The sequence below is a fragment of the Canis lupus genome, chromosome 27, assembly GCF_003254725.2.
Source record: "Canis lupus dingo isolate Sandy chromosome 27, ASM325472v2, whole genome shotgun sequence".
Classification (NCBI taxonomy): Eukaryota; Metazoa; Chordata; class Mammalia; order Carnivora; family Canidae; genus Canis; species Canis lupus.
Window position 1 is genome coordinate 4,825,967 of NC_064269.1, and position 14,742 is coordinate 4,840,708.

Below are 14,742 nucleotides of genomic sequence, written 5' to 3' on the forward strand. Positions count from 1 at the left end.
AGCATTTGCCAGGGACAAACGGAAGAAGAGGAGTCCATATGCAGGGCAGAGTGAGAGGTAGGTGAGCATCAGTGGAGGGTTGGGAAGTTTACTTGGCATCGTGTGGATCAGGTCACGGCTAGTATGTCAGCTAAGCGGGAAGGCCGTACCTACAAGTAGGGCTGGATGAACAGTAATCCCTTAAATTTGTTTAATAATCCTTTGTGTTATTAGAATAATAAAAATAATCCCAACCATCTGTTCCACCCTTTACATTTTACAAAACACTTTCACACCTATGATCTCGTTGGATCTCCACCACAACCCAGGGTGGGAGGCAGTGCTGATGTTATAGGACCTGCTTTCCACATCTGGAGCCCTGGGGTGTTGAGGGCTGGCACAGAGTCCCACTGCCAGTAAGGGGCAGATTTAGGACAGGACCCCGGTGTACTGTGCCCAGGCTGGTATCATTTCCAGCACCCCTGGGGTCCCCCTCAAAGAAGACAACTCCAAGCTTGGAGTTGGGAAGAAGCTGGAAAGTTCTCCCCAGGAATCCCTCTGCTCCCGCCCCCACCAGCTCTGCCCTCTGGATTACTCCTACCAGCATGGAAACAGGCTATAATTTCTCCCATCTGGAAACACACACACACACACACACACACACACACACACACACACACACCAGCCTTGACCCACATCTCCTTCTAGCACCCCCAGTTAGAGCAAAAAGCTCTAATAAGGGAATCTATACTGACTACAGGCTCCCCTGAAAGTAGACCGTTCCTATGAAACCTTTCATAAGCTGGAAATGGCTTAAAGTGAAGCAGCAATTACCATTAATTTATGTGGAAGAGATTTTGAGGGTCCCAGACCCGAAAAATAACCTCTCAGGTTTTTCTGCTATGTTAGGACATGTTTTGCTGACCTTATGCACAAAATAAATAGAGATAAAACACAGGGGCTTGCAGACACAGCTCAAAGCTGTAGCGGTTCGAGGCCGAGATGCTGGATATTGTTCCCAGGCAAGGAGCTTGGGGGGGGCCACTCGTTGCTTGGCGGTGCACGGTGCCTCTGTAACAGCTCACTGCAAAGCAAATGCTGAATGCTACGTTGGTGTTTTTATAAAAGTGAAAATCCGCATTGGATTTCTTCAGGTTAGGGAAAGCAGGTACTACTGCAGGTCTTTCGTAAAAATGAAATGGTATAGCTTGAATTTTTGAAAAGCGGGGGTACGTGTATTTCCTTTTCATCTCCTCCCAATCCTTCTCCAATTCTCTAAACTCTCTTAATGCTCTCACCAGAGTCAGCGACAGGCTCCCAGTTACTAAACCCAGAGGTCATCTCCCAGCCCTCCCCTTGCCAGCCTCAGCCTCTTTGATACAGTTGCTCATTCCTCCATCCAGAAGCATCTTCTTCCCGGCATGTTGGCCACCAGCTGGCCTGTATTCCTCTCACCCCCCTGCTCACACTGAATGCCGTAGGGCCATCAGCTCCTCTCTCTCTCCGCTCACTCCCTAAGGGATCTCAGACTGTCTCAAGGCTTCGGATACCATCTTTAATCCTGATGGCCCTAAAACTGACCTCCAGCCCAGAATTCCAGACTAGAATCTCCAGTTGCCAACTCAACACCCCTCATTTGGAAACCTGTGAAGCGCCCCAAACCGATTATATACAAAACTGAGCAGCTGCTCTCTCCCTGAACCCCTGCCTCTCCCGTAGCTCCCCCTTCTGTGTAAATGGCAGCTCCATCCTTCCAGCTGCTCAGGCCAAACGCCCTGCTGACAGCCTCCACTCCTCCGCTCTCTTCACACCCACGTCTGGCCCCGCAGCAAGTTCTGTTGGCTCCACCTTCCAGCCAGAATCTGACCACTTGTCTCCACCTGCATGGCTACTCCCCAGCCCGTGTCCCGAATTGCTGTTGTGGCTTCCCCAGGTGCGGCCCCACAGCCAGCGCTCAGTGCAGCAGCTAGGGTGACTCTGTTAAGTGTGAATGGGGTCAGATCATGCCCCTGCTCCCTCCAGGGCACCACCCAGGCCTGCAGGCCCCCCACTGACCTCATCTCCTCCCATGCCCGCCCCGCCTCCCCCCCAGCCTGCAACCCTGCCCCAGCCATGTAGGTGGGCCTCCTTGCTGCCCGTGACCGCCGGGCTCACTCCAGCCCAGCACATCTGCAGCTGCAGCTGAGCCACCTGTCCCCTCGGACCCACTCACAGCCCTCTGTGTGTCCCCGCCTTCGAGTGTTCACTTCACTTACAATCCTATGTGACTGAGCATGCACACACGCCCACACGTGCACACACTCACACGCTCCCTACTCCTCTTCCCTGCTTTGTTCCTCGCCATGGCACTTCTCATCCTCTGACATACTATTATATTTTTGTGATTTGTTGATTGTCCCCCTGCAGCAGGATGTAAGTTCCTTGATTGGCAGGGATTTGGGATCTGGCTCCCTCTTCGCTGCAGCCCCAGGATCTGACATAGTCCCCGGCACCTAGTAGGCACCCCCTTGATGTTTATGGGATGGAGGGATGCCTGAGAGGCACGGCCAAGGGGCCAGGGCGGGCTGAGGTGCTGGTCAGAGCAGCGCAAAGACAGCCTCAGTTGCACAGTGAGTCACAGGGGAGGAGGAACCACAGCGCCTCATTACCAGTTAATGTCTCATTAGGAGAGGACACACTGACAGGCCCTGGCTCCTCCTGCAGATTATGTAAACAATGGTCAGGAGCACAGTATGAACCCCCAGCTCCATCCCCTGCCCTTGTTCACCGGGGTCACCAGGAGGGAAGACATGCCACAGGTCCCCTGGGCCCCCTGGGGCAGGAAAGAGCTGGGCAGGGGGCTGGATTCATTCTCCTCCCACCTCTGAGTTTCAGGGGGACAGAGACCATCAGAGGCCCAGCCCTGAAAGAGGTATCTCTGGGCCTTTCCATTAACCCAACTCTGAACGTCCTCAGTTTGACCCTGCTTCCTGGGTCATTTCTGTCCTATGGGAGCTGCGGTCCCCTAGCCTCTTCATCTGCACCCCACCCCCCCAGGCCTCTCCCACCCCAGCCTTCGGAGAATTCTCGGCACTATGACAGGCCCTCCCAGCATTGCAGCTAGAGTGACAAGACAGCGCCCAGAGCATCCCTGCCCAGCTGCAGCCAGGAGGATGTGTGAAACAGGGGAGAAGCATCAGAGGAGGTCCCAGACCCCCAGTGAGGAGCCACCCCCCCCCAGTCTTCCCAACCTGGGCCTTGGAAGGGCTGTTAGAATCTAATGGTTTCCTTTCCTAGAGACCCTAGCCCCTCCCTGATAGTCTCCGTCATCTGTGAGGGCGGGGCCCCCAGCTGGACAAGGCTAAGCTGGGGTGGGGGGAGCCCAGGCCTCTTAGGGCTGAGGTCCAGCCTCGAGGAACTGGCCCCTCCTAGGCCTCACCTGTCTAGCCTTGGCACATTCTCAGGAGGCTTTGGATTTTCTGCCTCACCCCTATCTCATACCCCCCGCTGCGCACCGGACCCAAATGTCAGTAGAAGCGGGTGAGTCAGCCCACAGGGACCTCACGGTGGCCTCAGCCTCCTCACCCCTCTCATGCCCTCTCCTTGGGTGCTTTCCTGTAGAAACTCATGGAAGGTCAGGCCGGGGAGCATGAAGACTTGGCTGAATGGAATGATGGGGCAACATGCAGGGACTGGGATAGAGCAGGACGGTCGAGGCAGGGGAGACGGAGAGAGCAGGTCGGGCCAAGGACTTGGCCAGCAGATTCCCCACCGTGGCTGAGCCTCTGTGCTTATGTGGCTCTACCTCAGAGCCCGTCTTTCTTTGGGACGCTAAGGTCTCCCAGCCACCTAAATCGGGACGCCAAGCCAGGAGACTTAGAGAAGAAAGTAGGACTTTAGAAATCAGGTGACAAGCCCAATAGGAACAGAGCTTTCCCCTGTCCAGCCTGGCCAGTTTGGGGACCTCAGAAAACATCACAGTCCCTGTGTTTTAAGGAAGGTTACCAAGAAGCTGTGTGGCTAGGCCAGAGCAGAGAGACCAGTTAGGAGGCCGCTGCACAGTCCCAGAGTCCACGACAGGGCGGCGGGACGAAGGCGTGCGGGTCAGTACGGGATGCTTCAGGCCTGATGGTGTTTGGATGGTTGAAGCTTAGGTAGGAAGATGCTTCGTTTGGAGAGGTGCTGGGCCTGCAACCCCGGGTGTTGCCCCCGACCTTGGGGGAGACGCATGAGCCCTCGGTCCCGAGCCCCTGGCCGAGACTCCGGGTCCTCGGAGCTGGCGTGGACCTACTTGCGCCGAGGCCTCGGGAGAGCACGCGCCCGCCCGCATATCCTCCCACATAACCACCCCCCAGACACCCCGCGCACCGCGCACGTGTCGCACACCCGCAGGCACACGGGGTGAGCTGCCAAAGCTGGACGGAGGCCCCATTCCGTAGCTCTCAGCCCAGCATTCTTTCAACTTGACCTCCTTGTCCATTTGTCAGGGAAAATAGAGGCCAGAGGGGTCCCCAGATGGACTCTGTCCACGGCGGGACCCAGAGAGGCTCTCCGCCGCAGAACAGGCCTCTCGCAGTTACTTCCATCCAGCCCCACGGACAGTCTGTTCCCTGTGTCCCCGTGACTGGCCTAGGCCAGCCCCGCGGCGTCCGGAGGACTCTGGACGGAGACCCCTGTTTGTCCCCCCGCCCCCCCTTGCTTTTCTAGTCAGGGCCCAGGCTTCCTCCCGAGTAGACGCTTTGAAAAGCAGACGCGGCTACACAAACCCGAGGCGGGGCGTGATTTTACCGTAGACTTCGTGCATTTCGTTCAGGAGCTCCAGGCTCTTGCCTCGGTTTTTGACACGAGCCTGAAAGAGCCTCTCTGTTCGGCCTCCCAGCCTCCCAGCCTCCCAGCCTCCGGCCACCAAACCAGCCCCAACGCCCCGCCCGAGCCTCCTCTGAGCCCCCCAGAAGTGGAGTGCAGCTGGGGGTGGGGGGTGCCGGGTGACGGCTCCCTCAGGGGGAAAGCACACTAGAGGGCCCCCTCCCGGGACTCTCCCCAGTTTCACTTCCTCAGGCGCTAATCCTCCGCAACCAACGCCCTGCTCACAGCTGGCCCTTCACCCAGAACACCTGGACCCGGGAAGGTGAGAGAAGCCCCCTCCCAGCCCCCAGGGGCGGCTCCGAGTTCCCGCAGGGAGCAGGGCCGAGGCGCAGCTCCCTCCCAGGCCGGGGAAGGGAGGAGTCCCCGGCCTCGCACCCAGAGCAGAGCCAGGAGGTGCTGTCCCAAGGCCCCCCTCCTGCTGTCACCCCAGCAGGGAGCTCTCCGGTGGCCACATGCGCTCTACCCAAACAATTTTCAAGGGCTAGCTCATCCTCCCACCCCTGTGACCTTGGGCAAGTTACTTCTCTGTGCCTCGGTTGCTTCATCTTTCAAATGGGCTGATGTGGATCTTTCCGCAAAGCTGCGGTAAGAATGAGATACAATACGAAAGGACAACCGAGAACAGCCTGGCACCAGGAACTCGGTCCTTTCTCGACTACCAAGGTAGCTTTCGCCCTTATTGTAAATGCTAACCTTGTAACGCAGAGCACCAAAGTTTGGAGCAGAGTACTTGGGTTCACATCCATTCTCTGCCACGTTCCAGCTGCGTGGACTGATAAAATCATGTAACCTCTCGGTGCTTCCGTCTCCTTATCTCTAACATGCAGATACTAATAGCACCCACCTTGTTAGATCGTTGTGACTTGCAAGTGAATTAATATATGCAAAGCACTTAGAAAGTGCCTGGCACATCATTAATCAATAAGATCACCTGTTAGCAGTAGTCAGTTGTAAGATTTGAACCCAGGTCTGCAGGACTTCCCAGCCTGAGTGTTCTTTTTTTTTTTTTTTTTTAAGATTTTATTTTATTTATTTATTCATGAGAGACACAGAGAAAGAGGCAGGCAGAGACATAGGCGGAGGGAGAAGCAGGCTCCATGCAGGGAGCCTGATGTGGGACTCGATCCCGGGACCCGGGGTCACGCCCTGAGCCGAAGGCAGATGCTCAACCACTGAGCCACCCAGGCATCCCCCCAGTCCGAGTGTTCTTAAGCACTGTATTACGCCCGTGCCCGTCCTCAGGGGACCACACGTGGGCTGTTTCACACACTTTCATACGTGGCTCCCCTTCCCCCTGGGGCAGGCTTTCTGGCTCACGTGCCGCCCAGACCCTGCTCCTCCAGGGGCCGCCTGGAGGTGCTTCCCAGAACTCAGGGCTGCTGTGCCATTGAAACTTGGGACATTCAGGCCAGTGAAGGCGACTGTCTTCGATTGGCACCGGGCAACAGTGGACCCCAGGTCTCCACTCGTCGCCTCTCCTCCGCATCCCTACTCCCTCACACGTCCTGCATCTTAAGGCTGGCAGCCTCTTCCTATAGAGTCCCCCAAGCCCAGGCTCCCGCTCTAGGCCCGAAAGCGGTGTTTGAGATCCCCCCCACCCCACCCCCAGGAAGCCTGCAGGGCTCTTGGCCTTGAGCTCGGTTTGGGCCTCTCTTCCCATCTCTTCCAGCCTTCTACACACACACACACACACATGCCCCAAAGCAGTGTCATGTGGTGGAAGGAGAATGAGATTTGAAGTCTGTCCTCTTGGCTGGGTGAAGTGGGCACGCACACTCTGTGTGCCCCAAACTCAGCTTCACGATGCACGTGACAATGGAACACGTGTCCTAGAGGTTTATGTGAGGATTCAATGAAAAGATTCACCAACTCTTTTTGTGTGAGTTATTTTAATCCTTCCTTTAAAGTTTTCTAATTAAATAATATACGAATACATTGATTCATATATTTCAGTTTTTTAAATCTTACATAATACAGATAAAGCAAATGTCATTTGCATGTCCTTCGCACCTCCCTCCGTAGTGAGTGCTGTGGTCAATTGTCTCTCCTTCCAGACCTTTCTATATGCATTTTATAGGTATTTGCTATATAGGCTTTTGTGACATAGGTTCGTGTGTGGGTTTTTTTTTTTTTTTTTGTCGTTGCTATAAAAATGGGATTTTATGATGTAGATTTTTCTGCAGCTTGTTCTTTTTCTCATAATAGCATGTTTCAGCGATGTTTCTGCCTCAGTACTGCTGCCCACAGGTTATTTAAGCATCCCCTCATTGAGCATTTGGGGTTTTCAGGACTTCATTGTTAGAACCCGCACTGCTGTGAGTGGCCTTGGGTATGCTGCTCTGCACACTCACGCTGGCATTTCTGTAGGATGGACACGGTCCATGTGTTTTTTGTTGTTGTTTTTTGTGGGTTTTTTTTTTTTTTTTTGGTGCTGATTCAACACATTGTAACCCCAGCTTTTTGTATTCAGTGCCTATTTATTGATGGCTCTGAGCTGGCCTCTCCATGCATGGCTCCCCCAGTGCCTCTCAGCCTCACCTCTGGGAGGACAACAGACATTAGCCTGGGTCCTGGACATGGCAGGGTCGGGCCAACCATGTGGCCGGGGGCCCTTAACCAGGCTCAGCCTGGCCAACAGAGTGGACAAGGAAAGTTTACCTTTGGTGCCTCTGCCCTACGTGCACGCCTCCTGCCCCTGCAAGCCCACTCTACCTACTTCTTGATCAAAATAGGAGACAGATGATCTGTCTGGTTCCAGAGAAATGACCATCAGCAAGCCACTCGCTTGCTCAGAGACTCCTTTCCTCATACGTGAAATAGCGATAATGATACCCAGCCCCTATGAGGTGAGATGAGATGAAGGATTACTGTGTGAAAGGGCCACTCAGATGTGAGTTGGTAGCCTCCTAATCCCCCTCTGCTTCTCGCCGTCCCGCGCCCTCCTCCTGCAGGTCTCCTGTTCAGCTGGCTACCAACCCCACTGCCTGTGTCCTTTCAGGTGTGAGCCGTTAACCCAGCCATTAGCCTTCAACTAAGATCTTTGCTGCCCAGATGTCAACTATGACCAAGACAGCTGCTTTCAACCAAGACGTTAGTTAACAATGCTCCCATAACCCAAGATTATCGGGTTACTTTCTAATGCCGTGAGTGCGTGCTCATAATGTAGTCCCTGATAACCTGCTTTCATTAGACCGCCAGCTGTTTGAAGGCAAGCTCCCCGGAACATAGTAGGTGCTCAAGAAATACCGCTGGGACTAAATGAATGAAAAGCCTTCTGCTGACTCGCAGGCGTGGGGCTGCGGTGATGGGTGGTACCAGGCAGTGGAATTGAAATCCGGGGCAGGCTTTCCCAGGCCGCACCACGTCGATAAGCATCCCTGGCCACAGGCCAAGGGCAGGGGCAGAAATCATCTCCTTCTCTTTCCTGCAAGAGCAAAGCCTGCTGGCTGCTCTAGGAGGCCTCCTGGCTGGGTGCTCCTTGGAGGACCCCTAGACTTGGTCAGGTCCAAGCCTTCTAGGTCGAGAGATTCAATTTCATTAGCTCAGCCAGGGGTGACCGGGCTCTGAGAAATCAACGAAGCAAGCCACTGATTGATAAGCCAGATCAGCAATTTATTAACTTCTGCTGGCAGCATGACCGCTAAGCAGCCTGCAGCTCTCAGGTCGCTGCCCCTCCTTGCTCCTTCTCTCCGGAGAGGGAGAACTTAGTGGGAATCCAAACCGAAATCAGCAGGAGCAGAGCGGCAAGAAGCGACACCACACTGAAGGTGATGGTGGGTGACGCCGCACGCACTGTCATGTGTTTGCCCTCAAAACCGCAGCACCGCGTGGTCGTTAGGACTGTCCCATTTTATAGATGAGCACACTGAGGACAGCCGGGTGAGGACTCCCGAGATACGAACCAGCACGCAGTGCCGTGCTCTCAGGCACCCTTCCCGTCCTGCTGCCGAGCGCAGGGAGCCTGACACGCTCTGCACAGGGCCCCTCAGCCCCGGCTGGGACCCTCCTTTCCTTCTGTTGAGGCCACATAGCGTCCCCTAGTAACATATCCGCCTCCTCGACGGGCCGCCGGGGACACCTGGGTCTCGGCAGCAGCATATGACACGTTCTCAAGGGGGTTCCTCTCCTCCTGCAGAAAATAACTGTAAACCCACATCAGCGGCCAGTGGTCATTCGGTTCTTACCACGTGTCGGGCACCAGGCCAGGCACTCTGCGCACGTCCTCATTCTTGCAACGTCAGGAGGCAAGCACAGCCATCTCCCTCTTACGGATGGGGACTCAGGCTCAGGGAGACTGCCTTAAGCCGGGGTCCCGGAGCTAGCGAGGAGCAGACTTGAGGCTGCAGTTCACGTCGGGCTGACTTTCAAGCCGGGGTTCATAAATACCCCCACCTCCCCACCTTCCAGGGTGTCATGCCTTGAGGTCCCACGTGCCGGAGATGCTCCTTACTGGAGCCTCGGGCCCCTGGGCTCCGGTCCCTTCCCCTCCAACCCCTTGCCCCACTGCTGCGGCCACACTGAATTCCTCACTCTTCACACCGTGGCCTGCACCTCCCTGGGCCTTTCCAGTCTAGCAAACTCTTACTCATCCTTCAGGCCCCAGCTAAAATGTCACCCCTCCTGGGCTACCTTCCTCCTGCTTAGCCAGCCCTAATCATGGCATTTACTAAGTTTTAATGTCATCATCGGTAAGTGTTCCCCCACGAAGCGGTGAGCCCCGGAAGGCAGGCGTGGCCCGGTGTTGTCTCTGCCAGCAGGTCACCGGCACCAGCTCGTGCCCCATACATATTTATTGCATAACGAATGTTCCAGGGGACCGAAGGTACACAGGTCTTCCACACACAAGGGACGGAGGAGCTGGGCACAGCCCAGTTAACAAGAATGTGCGTGGATTTAAAGAATTCCAATCCACGGGGGCCCAGTGGCTCATAACCTTTGAGACACTGGTGGAACCTTTGGCCTTCTCCCCGAAAACTACACCATGCCCGTGAAGTGTCAGATGCTGCTGCTAGGGGGTTCTGCTACCTCTGCTTGGACCCCAGAGAATAAGTGGGAGCAGGAGTCAGTGTAGACAGAAGGAAGGCCTGGTCGGTAGGGGGCAGCGGGGTGGCAGAGAGGAGCCACCTCTAAGCGGATACCTGTTCATAGTCCATTAGGCCAAGAAGGTGCCCTGGGAAGAAAGTATTTCTGGCAGGGGACACACTAACCCTGGTGATGCTCAGAAACCGCAGAGCAGAATGGCTAAGCGTGGCGCCTGTGGAGCCAGCCTGCTCAGGTTCAAATCCCAGCTTTGCCACTTCCCAGCTCTGTAACCCTGGGCAGGAACTTAGCATCTCTGGGCCTCGGTTTCCTCCAGGAATCATCCCTACTCAAGGGCTGGTAATAGGACGAGGTGGGCTGATGTCTGAAAAACACAGCATCAGTGCCTATTCTCTGCTCACCATTACACGAAGCATCTGTTCATCTTCTAAGAGCAGCGCCCTGAGGCGATGTTGAGAAGACTAGGCCTCGGCTCAAAGGTCCCCTCCTCCAGGAAGCCTTCCTTAGCTCCCTGCGACACTCACATAGGTCAAGTTCCTCATCATCAGCCACCTTGCTGGGACACTCCGCATTTCTCTTTGGTTTAATTCCTATTAAGCATTACTTCCACTCCAGACTCTAAGGCCGGGATCTTATCTGTCTTGTTCTTTACTATTTCCCTGTGCTTGGCACCTAGTAGGTGCTTGGAGAGATTGGTATTCATTAGGGAGGGAACGTGTTGGGGATGTTCCAGATCCCGGGCTGTTCCAGGAGGGTCACTGGGCAGCCACGCAGCAGATGATGGGAGCGAAATTGGGGGGGGGGGGGGCGGAGCTTGGGAGGGCCCCCTGGAACCCCTTGGTCAGTGTCACAGTGACCGGACCTTCTAACTTCTCTCTTTTCCCTCTTCCCTCAGTTCCTGGCATTTGACACCCAGTTGCTGATGGGTAACCGACGCCACTCACTGAGCCCTGAGGAGTATATTTTTGGAGCCCTCAACATTTACCTGGACATCATCTACATCTTCACCTTCTTCCTGCAGCTTTTTGGCACCAACCGGGATTGAAGAGCCTTCCTTCCTTCTTTCCTGCTTTCCAAGAATGTCCCCTTGCTGGTCCTCTGACCCTCCCTGTACTCCTGCAAGCCCAGATATAAAACTAGCTGCCAGCCTGTCCTTTGGCCTCCCCTCAGCCCCATGCTCATCCTCGCCCTCTGCAGCTTGTACCCCACCATTAGGGGCCCCGTGGACCCGAGGTGACACGCCCCCTATGCTGCCCCTTCCCCCTACTTCCACTCCCAAAGTGGACAGTCAAGGCTGGAGGCTCCCCTGGATTTGAGGACCCAAGGGACAAGTGGGAAGAGCCCGGCAGGATTCCAGATGTGGGAAAGAGACCCCAGAATGCCTAGCTGAGGGCCATGCCACCGAGGTTCCTCCTATGGCTGCCATAGCTGTGTGACCTTGGGGCACACTGTCCTATGTCAAATCCACCCTTCTGTTCTTCCAAATCAGGCATTGACGCTATAGAGGAGGTGGGAGGAAGCTGGGGCGGGGAGGCAGGAGGCTGCTCTGCAGGTGGGAGAATGTGGGTGGACAGAATGGCCGTCCCAGCTGCTCCTCCTCTCAGCTTTGAGACTAGCAGCTTGTTCTAGGCGCTTGAGCCCTGGGGCCAAGGGCAATGGGAGAGGCACAGGAAGCCATCTGCACTTGCCTTGGTTTACCCTCCTGGGTCATGACAGAGCACTGTTGGAGCAGGAGGCTGGGGACAAGGGGTGCTGCTCCTAAGTGGGGACCCCCCGGGCTGTAAGGAGGTGGAAGGTGGGAACAGGAGCCCCTGGGAGGCGTGGGCTCTGTAGTAGCACCGATTCACCCAGACTTGCATCTCCCTGGGGAGTGTTTACTGTTGGCAGGACTGACCTCTCACCCTCTTCTCTGGCCCCCCCAGGTGGTCCCCCACCATAGATCTGGGGCTGAGTGGAGCGCTGAGGAGAGGGTTATACCAGCTGCTGAACCAGCCCCCTGGGAGAGACTCCTGCCCTGCCCTGAGGCCTCTCTGCACTTCTTATTTCCTAATCGCCCCCCCATGGGCTGCTGCCATGTGTGGGCTTATCCCCAAGCCAGGCCTCCCGAGGCCTCAGTTGGCAGCGCCCATATCCCCCACCCACCCCCACCCGGGCTCCTCTAGCCACTCACCCCAGAGTCCTAAGCCCCCTCCATCCCTTATCTCCTTATCTCTCCAATTTGGAAGCTGTTCAGCTGATGCTAACAGCCAGAGCCGGTCCCTCCGGCTGGTCCCATGTGATGAGGTCGGGTCTCCTTATCAGCCTCCAGGCAGCCTGAGAGCTGAGATCTCGGGCAGGGTGTGCGTCAGCCACCCAGTCCCCTGCAGGCCCTGCTGGGGAGGGGACCAGGGGGCCACACCTGGGGGAAGTGTGTAGCTGGCACCTCCAGGCCAACTCTGGGCCAGTGGAAAGTTACTGGGTGGAGTCAGGGAGGTTCAGATACCTGGACCTTCCCTTGGCCTCTCCGTCAGGGGCTTACCTCACTCCCTGTGCTGGGGGCTCTGTTTGCTCTTGGAGAGAGTGACTAGGTACGTCATCAATCTGTTTTGACTCTTCCTTCTCCACCCTCCCTATTTTCAGCTTTCATGAAATATTACAGAAGCATTTGAAATTTTGTTCCACCTTGGGTCTTTGAGGAAAGAGGGAGCCAAGAACCGATGGTGGTGCTTGTGGATGAGACAAAGGCAACCCGGAGCATGGCCGGATGCCTACTGTGTGCTGGTCTACATGAATCCATGAAAGCAGCCCTGGGGAAAGCTGAGGTGGTTGAGGGGATCGGGAACAAAACCAAGGTTATAGAGCTGACCTACTAGGTTGGGGCTAGAATGAAACTGAGTGGTCAGGCCAGACAGCTCCCGATGTCCCTGGAGATCCGTTGTCCCTGGTGTCACCCCTGGCCTCCTGCCCTGCCCACCCCACCAGCTACCACCACCAAATTTTGTACTCTGTCATTTCCACCTTCTAGACCCAAGCTGGGACACAGGATTCTGGTGTCTGATTCCCAGCCTCACTGCGGATGGGCTCGTGGTATTAAGTTGGGATTAGTTTCCTATCAGCAAGCGGGGAGAGGCTCCAGAGCATTTATTTCCACTGACTTTATTACCCAGTTGCCACCTTTCCTCCAACGACCCTTCACTTCCTCTCCTAACCTCTGGTCCCAGTTCCAAAAGGGGTCACTCCCTTACTCCTTACCCTGCTGTTCTCAGCCTGGGCCTTGGTCATGCTTCCCAGAATCCTCTTGTCTAAATCTTCCTCTTCCTAGGACAGTTTATGCAGAAATAGGATTGAGAAGCTTATCCAAGGTGGAGCTCCAAAAGCTTGGGGGAGGAGGTAAGCCCTCAGCAACAAACAACAGGACCGGGCAACTTGGCATTCTCAGGGCAGAGTGCGTACCCTGCTCTGGGTCCTGTGAGGGATCTGGGACACACTGAGCCAGCAGCAGAGCCAGGGCTCAGGGCCCTCTGTTCCACCCACATTGAGGCCAGAAGGAGCCCCAGAAACACCTGGCTGGGCCTTCGAAGGAGGAAGGGCGGAGGAGCAGGAATGCAGGATTAGGAGAAACCGAGAAATCGAAGCTGAGCAGGTGCTGCAATCTGCAGAGGAGGAGAGCCTGTTGGCCCCTCACATTTTTGGCAGGGGTGGGGCTGGGCCCAGGAAGGGGTAGGTTGGATTTTATAGAGCTTGAGGCAGCCGGGAATCTGACCATCTGTGATGTGAGGTCAGAGGTTTCCTGCCAAGAGGAAGACAGATCAAGAGATCCTCTCCTGGGATTGCAGCTGGGGTCCCGGGAGGCACGTGGAATTCCCCAGACTCCTGCCCCAATTCCCAGGCACGTGTGTGACTCTGGTGTTGCCTGAGGAAGCCCCAGGAATCGTGATTCTTCCTCCCAGGGGAGTCAGGATCCAACAGATACCCTTATTTCAAAAGCCTCCGCCTCTGCCTCTCCCTCCTTGGCCCTCCCGGGGCAGGTCCAGGACCTGTCAGGTGTCCCCGTGGGCTGGCTTCACACAAGCACTTTGCCTCCCCTCCGTGGCCGCCTGAGGAAAGGCAGGGCCTGGTTCTGCAGGCAGGAAGCAGAAGGGCTGTATGGCCTGATGTTTCAGGCAGGATTCCGCTTTCATTCTGGACTCTTCCCAGATCTCCCCAGACCTCCCGCGTCAGCAGCCTCCGATGGTTCCCTTTAGTTCATCCGTTGCCACAGCTCGGGGAAACACTGTTCACCTGTCTGCTGGGAACCACCTGCCCTGCCCAGCCCCTGAGCTTTCCCCCAAGTGACAGGGCAGAGACAGACCTACCGCCAGACGCAGCCTCTGGCCTCAGCTCCTCCAAGTCACCCAGGGTCCGCGCCTGTTCCCTTTCCTGGCCTCACCTTCCCGGCCCGTGACTGACAGGAGATAAGAATAAAATTATGACACCTGCACCGTTTCTGCCTTTTGTGTGTTCCCTCAGATGGCCGGGGGAGTGTGTGTGTAAGGTCTAACTCTGATTCCGTGTGAAAGGTTCGCACCAGAGCTGTTTCTCCCAGCATGGCTAAGTGTGAATTAAATCTCCACACTTATCTTGATGTGGAAAAGAAACACCGGTCCTCCTGTCGATATATGCCCTTTGCAGAGGCTCTTTGGATGCCTGTACCTGTCACAGCCCTGCTGGAGGTGCCTCCCGATAGGGGGCCTTCCAGGGAAGCCTTTGTGTGTCATTCTGTTAGAGAGTCGACCTTAGGGGCACCTGAGTGGCTCAGTCCATCGGGCATCTGCCTTCGGCTCAGGTCATGATCTCAGGGTCCTGGGATCCAGACCCACATTGGGCTCCCTGCTCAGTGGGGAGTCTGCTTCTCCCTCT

The 14,742-nt window shown here is 55.8% G+C and overlaps 1 protein-coding gene across 2 annotated transcripts in view; it reads left to right on the forward strand.

Annotated features, from left to right (window-relative positions):
* The window catches only part of FAIM2 (Fas apoptotic inhibitory molecule 2), a 33,188-nt gene extending 18,865 nt beyond the window's left edge, over positions 1-14,323 (forward strand). For both annotated transcript variants that reach the window (XM_025477572.3, XM_025477573.3), the window contains one exon: positions 10,760-14,323. In XM_025477572.3, the coding sequence (XP_025333357.1) occupies positions 10,760-10,909 (150 nt within the window). In that variant the 3' untranslated portion in view covers positions 10,910-14,323. The remainder of the gene's footprint in view (positions 1-10,759) is intronic.
* The last annotated feature ends 419 nt before the right edge of the window (positions 14,324-14,742 follow it).